General features: G+C 37.0%; 4 protein-coding genes across 6 annotated transcripts; 2 read left to right on the top strand and 2 right to left on the bottom strand.

The window, feature by feature from the left end:
- Positions 1-13: 13 nt before the first annotated feature.
- Positions 14-2,001, bottom strand: hce2l1 (high choriolytic enzyme 2-like 1; the record flags this gene model as incomplete). Its single annotated transcript, XM_084422077.1, has 7 exons — positions 14-151; positions 430-554; positions 682-763; positions 844-1,022; positions 1,520-1,637; positions 1,745-1,888; positions 1,974-2,001. The coding sequence occupies 7 exons, from the start codon at positions 1,999-2,001 to the stop codon at positions 138-140; spliced, it is 690 nt and encodes a 229-aa protein (XP_084278203.1). The 3' UTR covers positions 14-137.
- Positions 2,002-2,945: 944 nt separating this feature from the next.
- Positions 2,946-4,929, bottom strand: hce2l2 (high choriolytic enzyme 2-like 2). The gene is made up of 8 exons (XM_084422331.1): positions 4,777-4,929; positions 4,650-4,701; positions 4,503-4,565; positions 4,078-4,227; positions 3,867-3,984; positions 3,609-3,787; positions 3,437-3,518; positions 2,946-3,350 (listed from the first exon to the last, which is right to left on the bottom strand). The coding sequence occupies exons 1-8, from the start codon at positions 4,846-4,848 to the stop codon at positions 3,218-3,220; spliced, it is 849 nt and encodes a 282-aa protein (XP_084278457.1). The 5' UTR covers positions 4,849-4,929; the 3' UTR covers positions 2,946-3,217.
- Positions 4,930-4,989: 60 nt separating this feature from the next.
- Positions 4,990-6,906, top strand: LOC311298964 (uncharacterized protein). 3 transcript variants are annotated; one of them, XM_084422334.1, is made up of 6 exons: positions 4,990-5,178; positions 5,402-5,543; positions 5,655-5,743; positions 6,002-6,139; positions 6,302-6,478; positions 6,540-6,905. In XM_084422334.1, the coding sequence occupies exons 2-5, from the start codon at positions 5,487-5,489 to the stop codon at positions 6,459-6,461; spliced, it is 444 nt and encodes a 147-aa protein (XP_084278460.1). In that variant the 5' UTR covers positions 4,990-5,178; positions 5,402-5,486; the 3' UTR covers positions 6,462-6,478; positions 6,540-6,905. The 3 variants fall into 3 exon arrangements, with proteins under 3 accessions (XP_084278460.1, XP_084278459.1, XP_084278458.1); XM_084422333.1 differs by having other exon boundaries at positions 4,998-5,178; positions 5,423-5,543; positions 6,302-6,441; positions 6,540-6,906; XM_084422332.1 differs by having other exon boundaries at positions 4,998-5,178; positions 6,302-6,441; positions 6,540-6,906.
- Positions 6,907-7,783: 877 nt separating this feature from the next.
- On the top strand, positions 7,784-16,109 carry ankzf1 (ankyrin repeat and zinc finger peptidyl tRNA hydrolase 1). The gene is given in 19 exon segments (XM_084421350.1): positions 7,784-7,890; positions 8,184-8,355; positions 8,443-8,534; positions 9,513-9,615; positions 9,714-9,919; positions 11,392-11,495; positions 11,598-11,751; positions 12,858-13,080; positions 13,168-13,266; positions 13,349-13,507; positions 13,745-13,894; positions 14,050-14,338; positions 14,455-14,566; positions 14,970-15,099; positions 15,102-15,136; positions 15,231-15,301; positions 15,423-15,429; positions 15,431-15,461; positions 15,464-16,109. Coding segments are annotated over 18 exon segments (2,184 nt in total). The 5' UTR covers positions 7,784-7,890; positions 8,184-8,219; the 3' UTR covers positions 15,547-16,109.
- Positions 16,110-16,217: the final 108 nt, after the last annotated feature.

The following is a 16,217-nucleotide window of genomic DNA, read 5'->3' as shown; positions in this document are numbered from 1 at the left end:
TTAAAACTCGCCCAAAACGTACATTTTCAGATGTTAATTGCCAAATTTCATCATAAAATAAAAAAAGGAAAGGTGAATAAATGTTGACCAGTGAATTATGGTGGGTCCATTCCATAGGCTCTTTCATAAATGATGCTTCACACAAAGCCACCTAGTGGACACAAGAAAGAAACATCAAACATGCAAGAGTTAACATTGAACTAACAATGAAAAACACTCCTAAAGTATTTATTAATCTAGTTAATGTTATTGTTAATTTGAACATCCAAAGTTGCGTCTGTTGATGAAACTAACATGAACTAACAAAACTAACAGTTGTAACTAACATTAACAAAGATTAATCAACACTGTAACAAATGTATTGCTGATTATTAGTTAATGTCAGTTATTGTAAAGTGTTAAATTTGACAAAAAGTGAAATGACTGTACCACAGTTATACAAGATGTTTATTTTGTGAATGTCTAGATGACTTGGTCCGTCTCGCTGGCCAATGGGAATATAAGGGTCTGGTTTAGGGATGATAGTGGGTCCCCCATCCTCTGAGAAGGAATACCTGTGTGTGCATCAGCAAAATTCTTTGGTTTAAGGGAATGTTTAAGCAACTACATTTTTAATGCATTTCAGATTATCCACTAATAATTTAGCAGAACCATGCTTACTGTAGATTTTCCGATACTCACCTCCCATAGTGCATGACAGAACTGTAGTCATAAGCTGTATTGAGGTTGTTTGTCTCATACTTCCTAAAGTTGTGCCTTTGATCTATATGAAAGGAACCGTACATCACTGTCATACTGCACACATCGGCTTCAATAATTACAGCGCTGGTTACAAAAACTTACTCTCTATGATGTTTTCCCACAGGATGGAAACATAGTGGTCACGATCAGAGCGGGACTGCTCGTGTACGAATCCCAGAGCGTGCATTATCTCATGGGACGCCACTCCTGACCACATACAGCCCGGAGTCTGCAAAGACACAGTCTGACTGCCTCCTGTCATTCCCAGATATGACCAGCAGCTATGAGGACGACAGTGGATGACAATCATAATATTAAATAGGTAAATAAATGAATGCCGTTCAAAATTTTGAGGTTTTAAAAACAAAAAAATCTGTTCTGCTCAAAATGTAAGTGTTCAGTGTCACATGATCCTTCAGAAATCATTCTAATATGCTGATTTTGATGCTCAAGAAACATTTCTTATTATTTAAAATGTATTATTATTGTTGAAAACAGTTATGCTTCTTAATATTTTTGCAGAAACCAGGATATATGTTTTCACCATTCTTTGATAAGAATGTTCAAAAGATATATATATATTAAAATATATATATATATAGTATCATGTTGTCATAAAAATAAATAATTTAAAAAGATTTGATTATGATCATTAAAAAAAATGCTAAGCAAGAATACAGATCCAACAACTCTTTCAAAATTAGGATCAGACTGTGTAAGAGGAAATATTAAAAGGAACGTTAATAAAAATGACTGTGTATGACTACAATGGACTCACCCAGATCTAGACTGGATATTAATGAAGTTTGGTTGATGTGTGCGAGGCACAAACTTCACACATGTTGCAGAGGAAATGTCCAACATTCCCGTTTCTATGGTGATTCTGTCCATATCATCTGTTGAGACACAAATCCTATCATTTATTATTTCATATCAACTTTAACTTTGACCAATAATATTCATCAAGACCTGTTATGGAGTTTAATATAGAAATCTTACTCACCATACAGTGGGGACATGATGTAAGGTACATACACAAAACCATCAACAGATTTGGGCCAGCGGCAAGAATCTCCTAAACATGTGATGGCACTGCGGGATCCTGAACTCACTATGTCACCCTCCAGTAATGGAAAACTTCTGGACACTGATGGTGGAGGAAGATAACCACATGTTTCACGCTCAAGGAGTAATTCCCTGTAAATCTATGTTTGTATCTGTCATGCGCATACGTTGGTTTGCTCTGAGGATCCTGTCCATGGTATTCATCTCCTCTGGGTCCACGTATTGCTCTGTTGAGAAGGTTAGGAATGGTACATTTACATCAATTCATTGTAACAGCCTTGATTGCTCAGCATGACGTACCAGTTTACCTGGATATTCTCTCTTTGACCTCAGCCTTGTCTGATGGACCAACGAGGAGTTCTAATACAAAAAAAAAAAACATTTATTCGAAGGATATGAATAACGTCAACATAACTTCAGTAGTACTCTTACCTGGACAGGTAAAGACCAGGACTCTAACACCAATCCCACAAAAATACCCACACAGAGCATAATGGTGGTCACTTTTGAGTGCGTCCTGGTGTTCTGGATGTAATCGGGTTTTGCATGTTAAGGCCCTTGGAGCAAGAATATATACTCTCAGGGTAACACCCATCTTTACTCCAGGTTGCAAATGGAGGGTTAGCATGACGTAGCGTGTCATTATTTCATATTCATGCGTTTCCCTGATGAAAGGTTTGGGAAGCATTATCAGTTAGTGTTTTCTTGACACCTCAGCATTTTTTTAAGATGGCGATCACTACAATGGCAATTTGAAGTCTTGCTGATTCTTGCGTTATTCACTCTGACCAAGCACAACGTGCAGGTAGTGTTCAAACTCAACATCGTCTTCATTTGTGCTGTATTGACATTATACCGAAACGTGGTGCAAATAGACAACCCCTCACTCTTTTCTTTAACATATCATTTTTGCATTACTGCAAATAAAAGGTTGTTTTAAATTCAGCTTGTGTAATTCATGCCTCCATACGTATTTATTAGCTCTGAGATCATCTGATTCTGAACACTAGTTTTAACATTTGATCGTCAGTTTGACTGATTTGACTCTCATTTGGAGATTTTTTTCACCTAATAATTACTATTTTGCAATGAAAGCTTAAATGAAATATCAGAGAATATATGTATATATATATATATAGACGTGGTTTATTAATGTATTGTGTTTATTTAAGGCATCAAGGTGTCAAAAACAGAGTAAGACAGAATATACTGAAACAGCAGGTTACAGATTACAAAAGAATGTTCCTAATTACTTATTATATTTGATTAGCAAGCAGTCTTCACAATCAGCCATTTTACTTTAAACATATAATGTTAAAATGTTACAATAAAAGAAGTAAAAGCATTAATGCATTAATAATGTCAGCCGTTAGCCTTGTGATGGATCATTTGTTGTTGTGAATGGATTTCATTACTCATTACAGTTATACAGTTTATTAATCTTCATAATATCCAAGTCGCTGGGCCCAAATCTCTGTCCAATCTTCACATTCCAGTTCCTTTTTGGTACAACAGTTGGTTCACCGTCCTCAGAGAAGGCATACCTGAAATGGCCAAAGAATAAAATTACATAATTGCAGTTTCTTATATCCCTGAGGTATGATTTAAAATGTACTGTGTGTCAACATACTTTCCAAAGTGCATGACAGAGCCGTAGTCGTAGGGGGTGTCCAAGTTGTTTGTTTTAAACTTTTCAAAATTCCTCAGCCTGTCTATATTTATGAGCAGAAGAATAAGTGAGCGATAAAATTGCATGTTGACTCTTAAGTATAAGAATATGAAATATACAAATGCCACTTTACCTTTCCATATATTGGCCCACATGATGGTGACATACTTGTCCCGGTCGGCTCGGGATTGCTCATGCACGAAGCCCAGGGAGTGCATGAGCTCATGGACGGTGACCCCTGACCCGGTGCAGTCGGGTGTCTGTAGAGAAATGGTTTGTCTGCCACCACGTGCCCCCAGATATGACCAGCACCTACAGTATTGCCCATCAAAAATGATAAGAATCACTCAGAATAATCATGCATCTCAGGAAATAAATCTGATGTTTATACCCTGTTTTGGGCTGAATGTCCAGGTAGTCCCTCTGGTGAGTTCTGGGCACGAAGCGCACACAGGTGTCCTGTTCAATGAGTTCCATGCCTTTCTTAATGTTCTTCACGTCTGCATCGCCTGTGCAGAGGAACAATCAAAAAACAAATAATAAGATTTACTTAGTTGGTGACTCCTGTGGCACTGTATATGAAAATTAAAAAGCCTGCTTACTGTACGCATGAGAGAGTGAGTATGCAATGTACACTTTTCCATCCACTGATTTGGTCCACAGGCAGCTCCTGGCAAAACAGTTCTTCTGACTCCTACCGGATACGGCTATATCTCCTTCTCTGAGGTTGGTGCCATCCACGGAAAAGACGCCTAGAGCAGAAGAATAAAGATTCTTAATTTGGCATCTATGGACCTACATGGAACTTTTCCATTGCACAAAATGTTCGGTATAGTGGGAAATAAAAGCTTCTTTAGATTATTACATTGCTCTTCACACTAAGAAACAATTTTTATTTTAAGAACTGTTCACTGAAAGGTTATCTGGGGACCTTTTTGGAAGTAGCCATTATTTTTGAAGAAATATTACAGTAAAACATTAGCTAGAACATTCGCATCTTCACAGACTTACACCGCAAAAGCTTTACCTTGATAGTCATTTACATCTATGATCTTGTCCATTGCAGTTTGATCGTTGTCTTCATTATCATCTGGCAAAGAGATACATGTAATGTAACTGTTAAAATGTAATTGATTTTCAACGAATAATGATCATTTAATATAATACAAAATACCAGCGTAGTTTCTCCTTTGTCTTCTCGCTCCTAAATTCGAGTGAGAGGAAATCTGCAGAATAAATGTATTAAAATATGTGGTTTTGATTAATATAAACAGCACATACACTGACTCATATGCAGTTACCTGAGCAGGCAGGGATAAACATGGTCCTGCTAAGAAGAAGAAGAGGAGGACGAGAAGCAGTGTGTACTCCATGAGTGCACTGAGGTTTGCTGTCTAGGTTCATGCTGCCTGCTATTTAAGTACTTCTTCGCCAGCTTCCTGTTACATAATGTGTAATCTCGGTGGCCAACCAAATGTTTGTTTTTCTTCTCTACGCTGTTTTTAATTGTCCACATGCTCTTACACATACTTAAGTACTATTTTCATATAGGTGTTTTTATTTGTTCCACCATCACATAAAACTTTTTCCGCCCGAACAGGGACTTGAACCCTGGACCCTCAGATTAAAAGTCTGATGCTCTACCGACTGAGCTATCCGGGCTCCATGAACGTTACTTTAGGCGGACATCAGAAAACTTAAGTGTAAGTTCATTGAACTCAGCAAATGTTCATATTATATTGTTAAAATTTCAGTTATAGTTCATGTTTGTATGTGTCCCACGTTGCAATCATTCTGATGATCCGATAATTTATTACTATTGTTGGTCTCGTAAAAATATAATGCCTTTTTTCAGTTTTAATTGAACAGAAGACTATATATGCTAAAATAAAGTTCGGCAATGTAGTATGTTGATCATCCAATCAGATTTCCTCGGAAATTATTTAGAAGGATACGTGTGGACGGTACACAACGCGATTGGTATGTGTGGGAGAAAACACACTTTGCTGTAATGGAGACCCCATTAATTTCTCAGAACTTCATCTTTCAAGACGATACGGAAATTCAGGTGAGACTCGTGGCAACTGTTATAGTCTGTGGGTTATCCTCGGTAATTAGTACGACCTTCACATGCGTTTGCGTGACTGACGTTTTATTTTGTTTTGTTTGTCGCTGTCAGGATTTGTTAAAACAACTAAATGATGCCAAAACTGAACTACAGCTTTCTAAAGACGAGGTGGAGCAAGTAAACAAAGATGTTAACAAGTGGTAATTAATACTCTACCATCATTATCTATCTGAAATGAAGACTCAGCATGAGATATTTATGTCCTAAACATAGTAGGAAAATCATATGCCATCATTTTACCTTAAGAACAAACCAGATCAACATTTAATATCGTTCAGAAGCACTTTGCCTATTTAAAATGAATAATATAATATCATTTATGAAGTAATTAGCTGCATGCATCAGGGTTTTTTAGGTGCCCTTTCTATTGCAGACATGAATCGGCTCTATTACTTTAGCAGAGAGGAGATGGACCGAAGGATAATGATGATGGTCCAGATGGATGAAGGCCTCTGGAATTCACTGCTTGAACTGGACGCTCTCATGCAGGAGAAGAAAAGTCTCGCCAGTCAGTTAGAAGAAGTCACTTTGACTAGGTATGACCTTATCTACCAGCCCTCTGTATTTCTATTATTCAGTTTGATCCTTCCAAAAGAATATGTTGTGTTATTGCTTGGATTAGTTTTCGATCTAATACGAATTTGGTTAAAGACCATCTCCATAGATGGATCTGATTCTTCAAAGCCATTTTGTTACAGTTCTGTGGAGTCAAAGCAAGCTCTTGTGAGAAGTTTGCAGGAGGAGAAAAGCGGCCTGCTGGAGCAGGAGCGTAATCTGAAGCTCAAACGTGAGCAGCTGACGAAAGCACTGGCGGAAGCTTCTTCAAACATAGAGGAAGGTACAGCTCATGATCTCTAGAGTTCTGGAGTCTGCAGGTACTGAACTGGCAGAATAATGTGTATGTGTTGATAATATTTAACTGCTCTCAATTTCCAGTTTCTCAGGGTGAAAATCAAGGTAAACCAGGCTCATCCAGGCAGAGTAAGTCTACTGAGAAGCCAGTGAGAAAAAGACGAGCACGGAAGTGAACACATCAAAAAATGCAACACATTTATTTTTGATATTTAGTCAAATTAAGCCGCAATAAAGATGTAGAACTATAGTGACTTTTTACATCATGTATTTTTGTTATTTCTTACTACTTTTGTTATTTCCAAGAATTCTAAGCACAGTTAAAATGTTCATTGAAGGTCATTGCTGTAATGATTCAAGATTCAAAAGATTGTCCTTTTGGCAATGATAAATTCAAATGGATGTGCTGAAGTTTCAAGAAAAATAAAAAATAAATGTTAAAGTCAGCATGACACCGAAGTTGTGGTCGTTTTTCTTCCCTATTGTGATGTATATCTGAGTGAAGCGGCTTCTCGAACAAGAATTTATTTTTGGGTGGGGATTGATTTTGTCCATCAAGAATTCATTGGATGGTTGTGTTTTGCTATTGCTGTGATGTCATGTCACGTCTTAATTTACTTTGTTCTGACAGTGACCCCCTTTTTAATCATTTAAACTTTAAATATACACACTCTTCTTTTTGACATCTTCGCGTTGGACTTGATCTCCTCCGTGCTCTCCATCACTGACACTGACATCGGATCCTGCCTTCACTATCGAGAGACAATTGTGATTGGATGATAATTTAATTCTTCAAAATATACTTGGCTACCTTTGATTAGGCTATTCATGTGTGAAAGAAGACTTGCTCTATTGGTCAGGAATAAAGACATTTTAAGAAAGATGAAACATGATTTTAAATAAAAATTCAGCTCTAAAAAGAGAGCAGCTCTAAAAAGTGGAAGTTTTATTTATGTAAAACTTTGGGACCGTAGTTTTTTTAGTTAAAAAAAACATATGCAAATACATATAAAAAACGGAAATTGAACACGATACACTAACAATATAATACAAATAAATATTTTACAGATAATATTTAATCATTTCTTCTGGCTTTTGTAGACTGATGATATGAAAGTCAATTAATGTTGACTTAATATCACACTTAGGCTACTATTTTTATCGGTTATATATTTAGTTATTTAAGATTTATTTACATGAAAATATATTGCTACCTTAATATCAGAATAGTATGCCTTCCTTGGCATTAAGCATCTTATAAACTTTGAACTATTTTAATGCACCGAGTTGAATGTCGACTTTCGCGCTATAGTTTTATGACACTTATCGGCCACCGTAGAGCACTAACACGTGTGTGATGTAATATGATTCATGTCAGCTTATTCGTACTGAATATATAGTCACACCGTAAAGGACCGATGTTTTTGCCAGAAAGGTAAATAAATACATTTACTTTGAACCCATTTATAATTAATTTAGCTAAATTTAGAGACAGCAGCTCAGTGTTATCTTTCGCCGAATCAGGCATTACTTGAGAAGCAGCTGTCAAATGGAGAGAAAACATGGACATTGCTTTGGTTTTATCAGCAGTCCATATTCTTCGGATGTTTAGTATAATGACTAAAGGTCAGGTCACTCACAATGTTTGTTCTGTGTTTTGCTTAACTCTCTCTCTCTCTCGCTGTCATGACGTGCCATCTTTCTCCCTCTTTTACTCGTGTATTTTAGGTGATAGTGGTGGTGGTTTATTCTGTCGACTGAATCATGGCATGCCCGGAGCTGCGGAGTGTGTTTTCGCTGTGCGCTGATCAGACAGTGACCGCAGGTTTGAGAGAAGTGTTTGGACTGCAGAGCAACCCTGAACCTCCCCAGCCCTCTGCTGCTAAAACATCCAGTGAGGGTGAGAGAGTCAGACTGCTCTAATGATATCACATACAGCTGCTGACAGGTGTTTCAATCTATACCATACACTTCATAACACTCACAGATGCTGGAGGAAAGACTGTATCTGTCGGAGAGGTGTCTGACAGGATGTTCTGCTTGTCCTGTCAGTGTCGTTTTGAGAGTCGCGAGGAGCAGGTAAAAAGTCAAAGCTGATGCGATCTGTTTAGGGTTGTTGAGAGACACGAACGCGTCATATGATGAACAGATGGAATTTAGACTTTTATTCACATTTACAGAAGCTCAATCAAACCTGCTTTACGCGCCAGAACAAACCTCATTGGTTCCTGCAGAAGCTCAAACGTGCTGCGTAACACGAGAATGAACCTCATTGGTTCTCTCTGAAGCTCAAATGTGCTGCGTAACACGAGAATGAACCTCATTGGTTCTCTCTGAAGCTCAAATGTGCTGCGTAACACGAGAATGAACCTCATTGGTTCCTGCAGAAGCCCAAACGTGAGGATTAACCCTTATTGGTTCTTGCACCTCAAGCGAACATGCTTGAGCTTCCATTTACCAAAACTTATGTGTCAGTTGATGAATGTTTATATGTGAATTAAAGCCTAAATTCAGTCTGTTCATAATATAAAGCGATCAAGTCTCTTCAGAAAAGTTTGGACTAAACCACTCAATTCATATGGATTAGTTTTACAATCTCTTTTTGAACTTTTTGAAGCTTCAAAGTAGTAGTTGCGTAGGCTGTAAATGGAGGGACAGGAATCTCTCAGATTTCATCAAAAATGTGAATGAAATATCATATTAAAAACAATGGATAAATATATAAACTATTGATTTTATTTATATATATATAATTTTTCTTTTTCTTTTTCTTTATATTATATTTATATAATATATATTATAAAATATATTTGTTTTGCATATATTTCCTCCACCCTCATGTTGTTCCAAACTCACGATTTTTTGTCTTCAGTGGAACATAAAAAGAAATGTTTAGCATTCTGCACTTTTCCATACAGAGAAAATTAATGGTGACCAAAAAGCACCGTAAAAGTACCATAAAAGCCATCCAAATCTTTTAAAGCCACATGATAGCTTTGTGTAAGGGATAGAAAGAAATGTAATATGTATGTTAATGCAGCCCCAATCTTTGATCAGATGGAGCATTACAAACTTGACTATCACCGCTTTAACCTGAGACAGCGGCTGGAAGGAAGATCAGCAGTCACAGTGGAGGAGTTTGAGAAGAAGACTGGGACAGGTAGATTTGCGAATGCTCGGATGACCTCAATGAGAAACTCTTTTGTGTCATCCAGTTGCATAAGTGTAATCTTTCCGTTTTTCTCTTTTTGTCAAAAGGCGATATTTCAAGCATTTCAGGTTCAGACTCAGACAGTGAGGATGAGGATCTTGATGAAGATCCTGGAGATGAAGTAGCCCCTGAGGAGAAAGACAGTGCTCTGGACACAGATCAGTCCCCATGTCGACGTTCCACCAAAATAGTCTTTCAAAACATGCAGGGACAGTACCTCTCATTGTATCGCTGTGTTCTGCAAAGCAAGAGAGTGAGTAAATGTAGCCATCATTTCTCAGATTTGTTAATCTATGCCAGATCCTTCACCAAGACGAATCCCCAAAGAACAGATTATTATTTTCAGGGGAATTTTTAATGATGGGGTGAATAATGATTTATTTATTTTTGGGGGCATTTTTGCCTTTATTGTTTAGGGCAGTTGAGTAGAAACATGAAGTGATAGGAGAGAAGAGAAAAATTATTTACAAACACTTCATTACCAATTTCAAATAATGTTTACACTGACATATTGACAAAAAGCCAATAGGGTCATTCAGTGTCAAATCAATCTAATTTCAGAAACTTCCCCTGCTAAATTTTTTGATTTTGTTAAAGGTGACATATTATGCCCCTTTTCACAAAATGTAATATAAATCTATGGTGTCCCCAGAATGTGTCTGTGAAATTTTAGCTCAAAATACCCCCCAGATAATTTATTATGGCTTGTCAAATTTGCCCCTTTTTGGGTGTGGAAACGTGCAGATTAAGGGGCGGTGATATTATAATAATATCCCCTTCCTATGTCAGAAGGGGAACAAAATCTGATCAGTTTATTTTTTGACATGCTTGAAAAGAAAAGCTTACCAAAAAAAGTTACTGGGTTGTCACTTTTCACGTTTTCTGGGTTGGTAGATGCATCAGGGACCCAATTATAGCACTTAAAGAAAAAAATCAGATTTTCATGATATGTCCCCTTTAATATTTTTTTCTAAAGAAAGACTACCATAAATAGTGATGAAAGACAAAGTATTAAATGCTATAGAAGAATATTTACAGAGTAATCCACTATTTTGTAGAGCGGGGGTCAAAATAAAACCATTTTCACCTGAGATTTTGAGCCAAATTACAAGAAATGGCAGGGGAAATGGCTTTAGAAAGATGGCAGCATAATTGTTTTTATTTTTACACAGAGATTGGTTGGTCTATTAATAAAATCTGTTGACTTTAGCAATCCTTGTTGCATTATATGCCAAAGGTGACAGTTCAAAAATAGGAATAAGTCCATTTCATACACCAAGAGTGTGAGTATAAACACAATGAGGCTGTAAAAGCGGACCACTCAATAGATGTTTGTTTACCTTTTCAACGTGGTGTTTAATGTCCCCAACAACCTTTGTTGTCCCATTTAGCCACTTACTGGCAACCACCTTTTTCAAGAAAAGTAAAAGCTTTAAAAATGATCAAATGTGGTATTACTGATGTATTTTATGTCATAGAATAAAGCGTGAAAATATCTTAAGCTTGTGTTAACCGCAGAGATTATTTCGAGATGGTCCTCACTGCAGAACATGAAATCCAGGGGTGCTACTGATTATTTCAGACATTTAACCAAAAAACCCATTGACTTCCGGACAATGGAATGGGAAGTTCAAAAATTCTAATACATTTCCAGGTTTTCAGACTAGGTTGCAGCACTCTATTCTTTCTGTCTCATCTAATTCTATTATCATATTTCATTTTCAGGACAATGAAGACTCGGTTTCCTCTTTATTGAAAATATCAAACAGCACTATTTGGGTCATTCTGATGACTGGTGGTGGACACTTTGCTGGAGCGGTTTTTAAGGGGTCAGTGAAAAGTACTCAATTTCTTCTATGAGCACAAATATTTTCTACATTTAAAAAAAGTTAATAAATATTTATTCCCAAATTGATTTGTGTAATGTATAGAAAAGAGATTTTGCAGCATAAGACGTTCCATCGGTACACAGTGAGAGCGAAGCGAGGGACTGCGCAGGGACTGAGGGACTCTCAGAACCGCAGCCACGTGCCTAAATCTGCTGGGGCAGCCCTCAGGCGTTACAATGAGGCAGCGCTGCACAAGGTACAAATCAAGTGTTTTCATTAATATAAATGTCTATTTTGATTTTCCACCCTTTGTTATGTATAAAAGCTTGAATAACATTTACTGGCACAGAATGTATGAGTGTAATTGTTATAGAGTGCAACAGTCGGGTTCTGGAAGTAAAAACTCTAAAAAATAAGCATAGGGAAATTGATTTTTAACAATAACTTATAAACTTTTAAAGACAGCCCTACTAGTGAGCTACAAGGTTGTTCATCAGTGGTATTTGCTGCTTTTGAAGCCATCAGCCCACATTATTTCAACTTATTTTAAAGTAATTGTGTTTAACAGTGGAATTCGTGGTAAAAACCCAAAATTACCCATGATGGTGTTCAGAAAATTCCACCAATTTCACAATTCCACCAGAGTCACAACATGCAAAAATAGCTGTTTAGCTCCGCCCACTCCCTTGAAGCACTGTCTATATGTGTATATTTTGCAATACATTTAAAAAATACTGTTTATATATACAATCAACTTTTTTAAACAAGTAGTTTTATATTTCTCGATCACTTTTAATTCAGTTATGCTGTTTGCAATGCTTCGTGGGATTGTAGTTCTTTCCCTCACTAAAGCAGTCAAGTACACGTTCTTGTACCTTTGTCTTTTGTCTGATTTTCAAAAACTTTTTTGCTTCATATAAAAGTTTGGGTTCCACTTTATTTCGATAGTCCACTTTAGACATTCTACTAACTATAAGTAACTTTTCTACTACATGTTGACTAAGTCTCATTAGAGTATTAGCAGACTGTTGTAGACTGTAAGGTTATGTTTAGGGTTTGGGTTAGGAGAATAAGTAGACTTGTTATAGTCAGTTGAATATCTGTTGGGAGACCATCAAAATAAAGTGTTACCAGATATTAAGCAGACAGTCTACTAATACTCTAGTGACAGTTAGTTGACATGTAGCTGCAAAGTTTTCTAAAGTGGACTATCGAAATAAAGTGTTACCAAAGTTTGTAATGCTATGATTCACCTCGTAGCAGGTTGGCTTGGTTCATGTCTCATAACTCTTGTACTAAGAAATAAATGGGGGGAAAATTCACTGTTGCACTCTATTGATGTACATGCCTTATTTTAACCAGGATATTCATGATCTTCTGGAGAGCTGGGCTGAGTACTTGAAGGAGACAAGTGCCATCTTCCTACGAGCACCAAGTTACAACAAGACCATATTTTTTGGAGGTCGTGGAGCACCATTGGACAAAAAAGATCAGAGAGTCCGCGTATTTCCTTTTGCCACACGTAGAGCAACATTTAGAGAAGTACAGCGAGTCTTTGATCTGCTCTCAACTCTACATGTTTATCGTACGTTGAGATTTACCACAATGTAATATATTTTTCTATACAATCTTTTAATTTCTTTCATTTTAAAATGAATGCATTAAATTTCAGAAAAAGACACAGAAATCTCCAGTATTCTCGGTCCATTGAAGAGAGTGTTGAAGAAGAAAACTCCTAAACCTGTTAGTCATCCAATCCCAAACACTAATGGTGCGTCTGAACACTTGACTGTGTCTTAAATGCTGTGTTTCAAAAAAAAAAAAAAAAAACTTAAGGGCTCTTTTTTGGTCAGTGCCTGCAGAGGAAGAAGAGGGTGAAGTAGAAAGTTCAGGGAATGAAGACTCAGGAACACTAGAGATGGTGGAGGTGACACTGGGAACTCTGGACCTCAGAGAACATGAGGTACAGCCTAAGAAGAAGAAAAGGAGGAAACGGAAAGAGAAAAGAGAAGGTAACGACCTTTGCAGAACAAAAATAAAAAGTTTTTATTAAAGATAGAAACGTTTATTTATATATATTATATACAATTTTGTATATCTATCTTGTATATTAATCCTCTTACTTATGTTTATTAATGTTGGTGTCTTGTAAGCCCATGCGGGCTGGGCGTAATTATACGCATGACACAATAATAAAACTTCATTCATTCATTCATTCATATATAATTTTTTTTTTCTTTTGTCTTCAGACTCAAGCAACAGAGATATAATTGAAGAAAAAGCAGATGATGAAACTGTGGAAGAAGGGGAACTGGAAGGTGAAGGCGACTCTAAAGAAACTCAGAGGAAGTCAAGGAGCAGGAGAAAACCCAAAGGCAAAAAACATCAGCAAGAAGAAGGTAAAACACTGTTCTTGGAGCCGAAAAACAACCCACAGTTGCCACAAAGCCTTTATGCCACAGAAACATGGCCCATTTATTTGGTGCAAAAACATGACTGGCAACCCTTTAAGTTGAGAACTGCATGCATCTCAGTTTTCCTCCTGTCTTTTCAGATGAAGTGGATGAGTCTTGGGAATACGGTTTGAGGGACGCTCTCTACACTGCCTGTAAAACAGGGGACATCCAATCATTACGCTCCCTCCTGACACTACCAGAGGACCAGGAAGAGGAAAAGGATGGAGGAGAGAGAAAAACTGAAGAGAATCCTACCTCAAGGGTTTTATGTCTTCTCAACAAGCCCATTGACTCAGCAGGCTTTACTTTACTGCATGTGGCATCCGCAGCCGGACAGAAATCAGTCATCAAGCTGTTAATGGATGCAGGGAGTGATCCAGCTAACAAGTGCGCACATGCAGAATCACTATAATTATCTTTTAGCAGCATTAAAAACATACTGCATGAATAAGCTTTCATGTGGTGAGATTGGTCATTCAATTTTAAGTCCATTTCCTTTTCAGGGATAAGAAAGGACAGACTCCGTATGTTGTTGCTCCTGAAAAAGATACCCGAAACACGTTCAGAAAATACATGGCGGAACACCCTCATAAGTATGACTACACTAAAGCACAGGTAGACACATTTATTTTGTTATGATGACTAGCAGCACAATCAAATGTTAACAAAACCTTCATTGGCATATCTAAAACTATTATTATTAGTAGTATTATTTAAGACCCCAATGCCACTAATGAAAGTGATTCTGTTTTTCAATTGAATTTGTATTTAAAAATTTTTTTTACTAAAATTGAAGATACAAAAGTTTAATGTAAATCATTACATTGGGGTTTATTTTTCCAGAGTAATGGTCTCAGACCATAACTGTATGTAACTTATATAAAAATATAAGGTTTAAGTTAGATTTTGAATCTCAGATGTTTTTGAACACCTTTGTATATACAGCGGTCTTATCTTTGCAACCAAAATTAATAAATCTGTCAATCTTTGCTGTATATTCTTTGCTTTAATGGTTAAGGTTCCTGGACCACTGACTGAAGAAATTGAGTCCAAAAAGGCAGAGAAGAAGAAAGCCCAAAAAGCAGCACGGAAACAGAGAGAGAAAGAGCAAAAGGAAGAGAAACTTCAGAAACAGCAAGAGGAGGAGGAAAGAGGAGGTTCACAGCTCTTAGTGACAGAGAGAAGGTGACTACTTTCTTTCTTCCTCTTGCTCTGTACTGTAGCTCTTTGTTACGTCGTTTACCCATTGGCTGATTGTCATATTTCTGATGTCACACAGCGAGCTCTGGCTGCAGAGAGGAGATTGGCTGAACATGTTGCCACAACTGGTGTAACACTCACTACCATCAGGTATTATCTTTTCTTATCATGTAATCCCTCTATGGAGAAATAATTGTGCCCTTTATGCAAGTCGTGTTTAAAGGAAAAGTTTACCCCAAAATTAAAATTGTCATCATTAATGTTTTGCTAGGAGATGCTTTTCAGTGTGGAGAGTCGTTGCTGGGGAAGATTCTTTTGAATATCTGGACTTCTCTTTCTGTACACCTCGCTGTGTTCAAGCCCACCGCAAAGCCAATGCTGCTGCCCGGCCCTGACCTCTCACATGCCACTGCACCGCATTAGAGGAGGGGAAGGAGTAGTGCCATATTGTGGCCAAATTTCACGTTATGGGAGTTAACTGAATTTGACAGTAAATATATCATGACACTCAGTTGTCTTTGAAAATCACCAGACTATGACAGAAGGATTACCTGAAAATGGATTCTAGAATGATTAATAAATCATAAATGGGCAAAAGATTTGAGTAAACAGTGTCAGCGTGTCTAGTTTTTGTAATTTAACATTGTTTTAACTCTATTGTTTTACTTCGACTCACTCAGGACACAGACCAACCACTATGATTAAAAACACAACTATTGTGTTTTTTGTTTAAATGGCGGAATCGCAAAAGTATGTTTTTAAAGTTTATACTTCCACCTGGATTAGCAGCTGCAGCAGTTTTAGATTATGCAAATACTGTTTCTTGCTTGAATCCAGTTTTGAAACCATTCTTTTGGTATTTTGTTTCCTAGTGATTTGTAATTTTAAAAAGAAGTATATGATTGACACCACAGAATGCTACAATCACTCAAATTAAAACGCAAATGTTTTATTAATTTATTCTGAGTGGCTTGAATGCTTTTATCTTATTACAAATATTTTACATCATACATATGCCGCACAAAAAGCTGAATATAGAGTTATGATTCTGAGATTTAATCATCTT

Source organism: Rutilus rutilus, assembly GCF_951802725.1.
Source record: "Rutilus rutilus genome assembly, chromosome: 10".
Lineage (NCBI taxonomy): Eukaryota > Metazoa > Chordata > Actinopteri > Cypriniformes > Leuciscidae > Rutilus > Rutilus rutilus.
The sequence above is the reverse complement of the archived record's forward strand: the minus strand, read 5'-3'. Positions and strand labels throughout refer to the sequence as shown.

Bases quoted from the DNA above. Each gene is read 5' to 3' on its own strand.
- LOC311298964 (XM_084422333.1), top strand. From the start codon at position 5,487: ATGGAGACCCCATTAATTTCTCAGAACTTCATCTTTCAAGACGATACG. The intron at 5,544-5,654 runs GTGAGACTCGTG...TGTCGCTGTCAG, and splicing joins AAGACGATACGGAAATTCAG to GATTTGTTAAAACAACTAAA. The intron at 6,140-6,301 runs GTATGACCTTAT...ATTTTGTTACAG, and splicing joins GAAGAAGTCACTTTGACTAG to TTCTGTGGAGTCAAAGCAAG.
- hce2l2 (XM_084422331.1), bottom strand. From the start codon at position 4,848: ATGGAGTACACACTGCTTCTCGTCCTCCTCTTCTTCTTCTTAGCAGGA. The intron at 3,519-3,608 runs GTAAAGTGGCAT...TCATAAATATAG, and splicing joins GTGGGCCAATATATGGAAAG to ACAGGCTGAGGAATTTTGAA. The intron at 3,351-3,436 runs GTATGTTGACAC...TGGCCATTTCAG, and splicing joins TCTGTCATGCACTTTGGAAA to GTATGCCTTCTCTGAGGACG.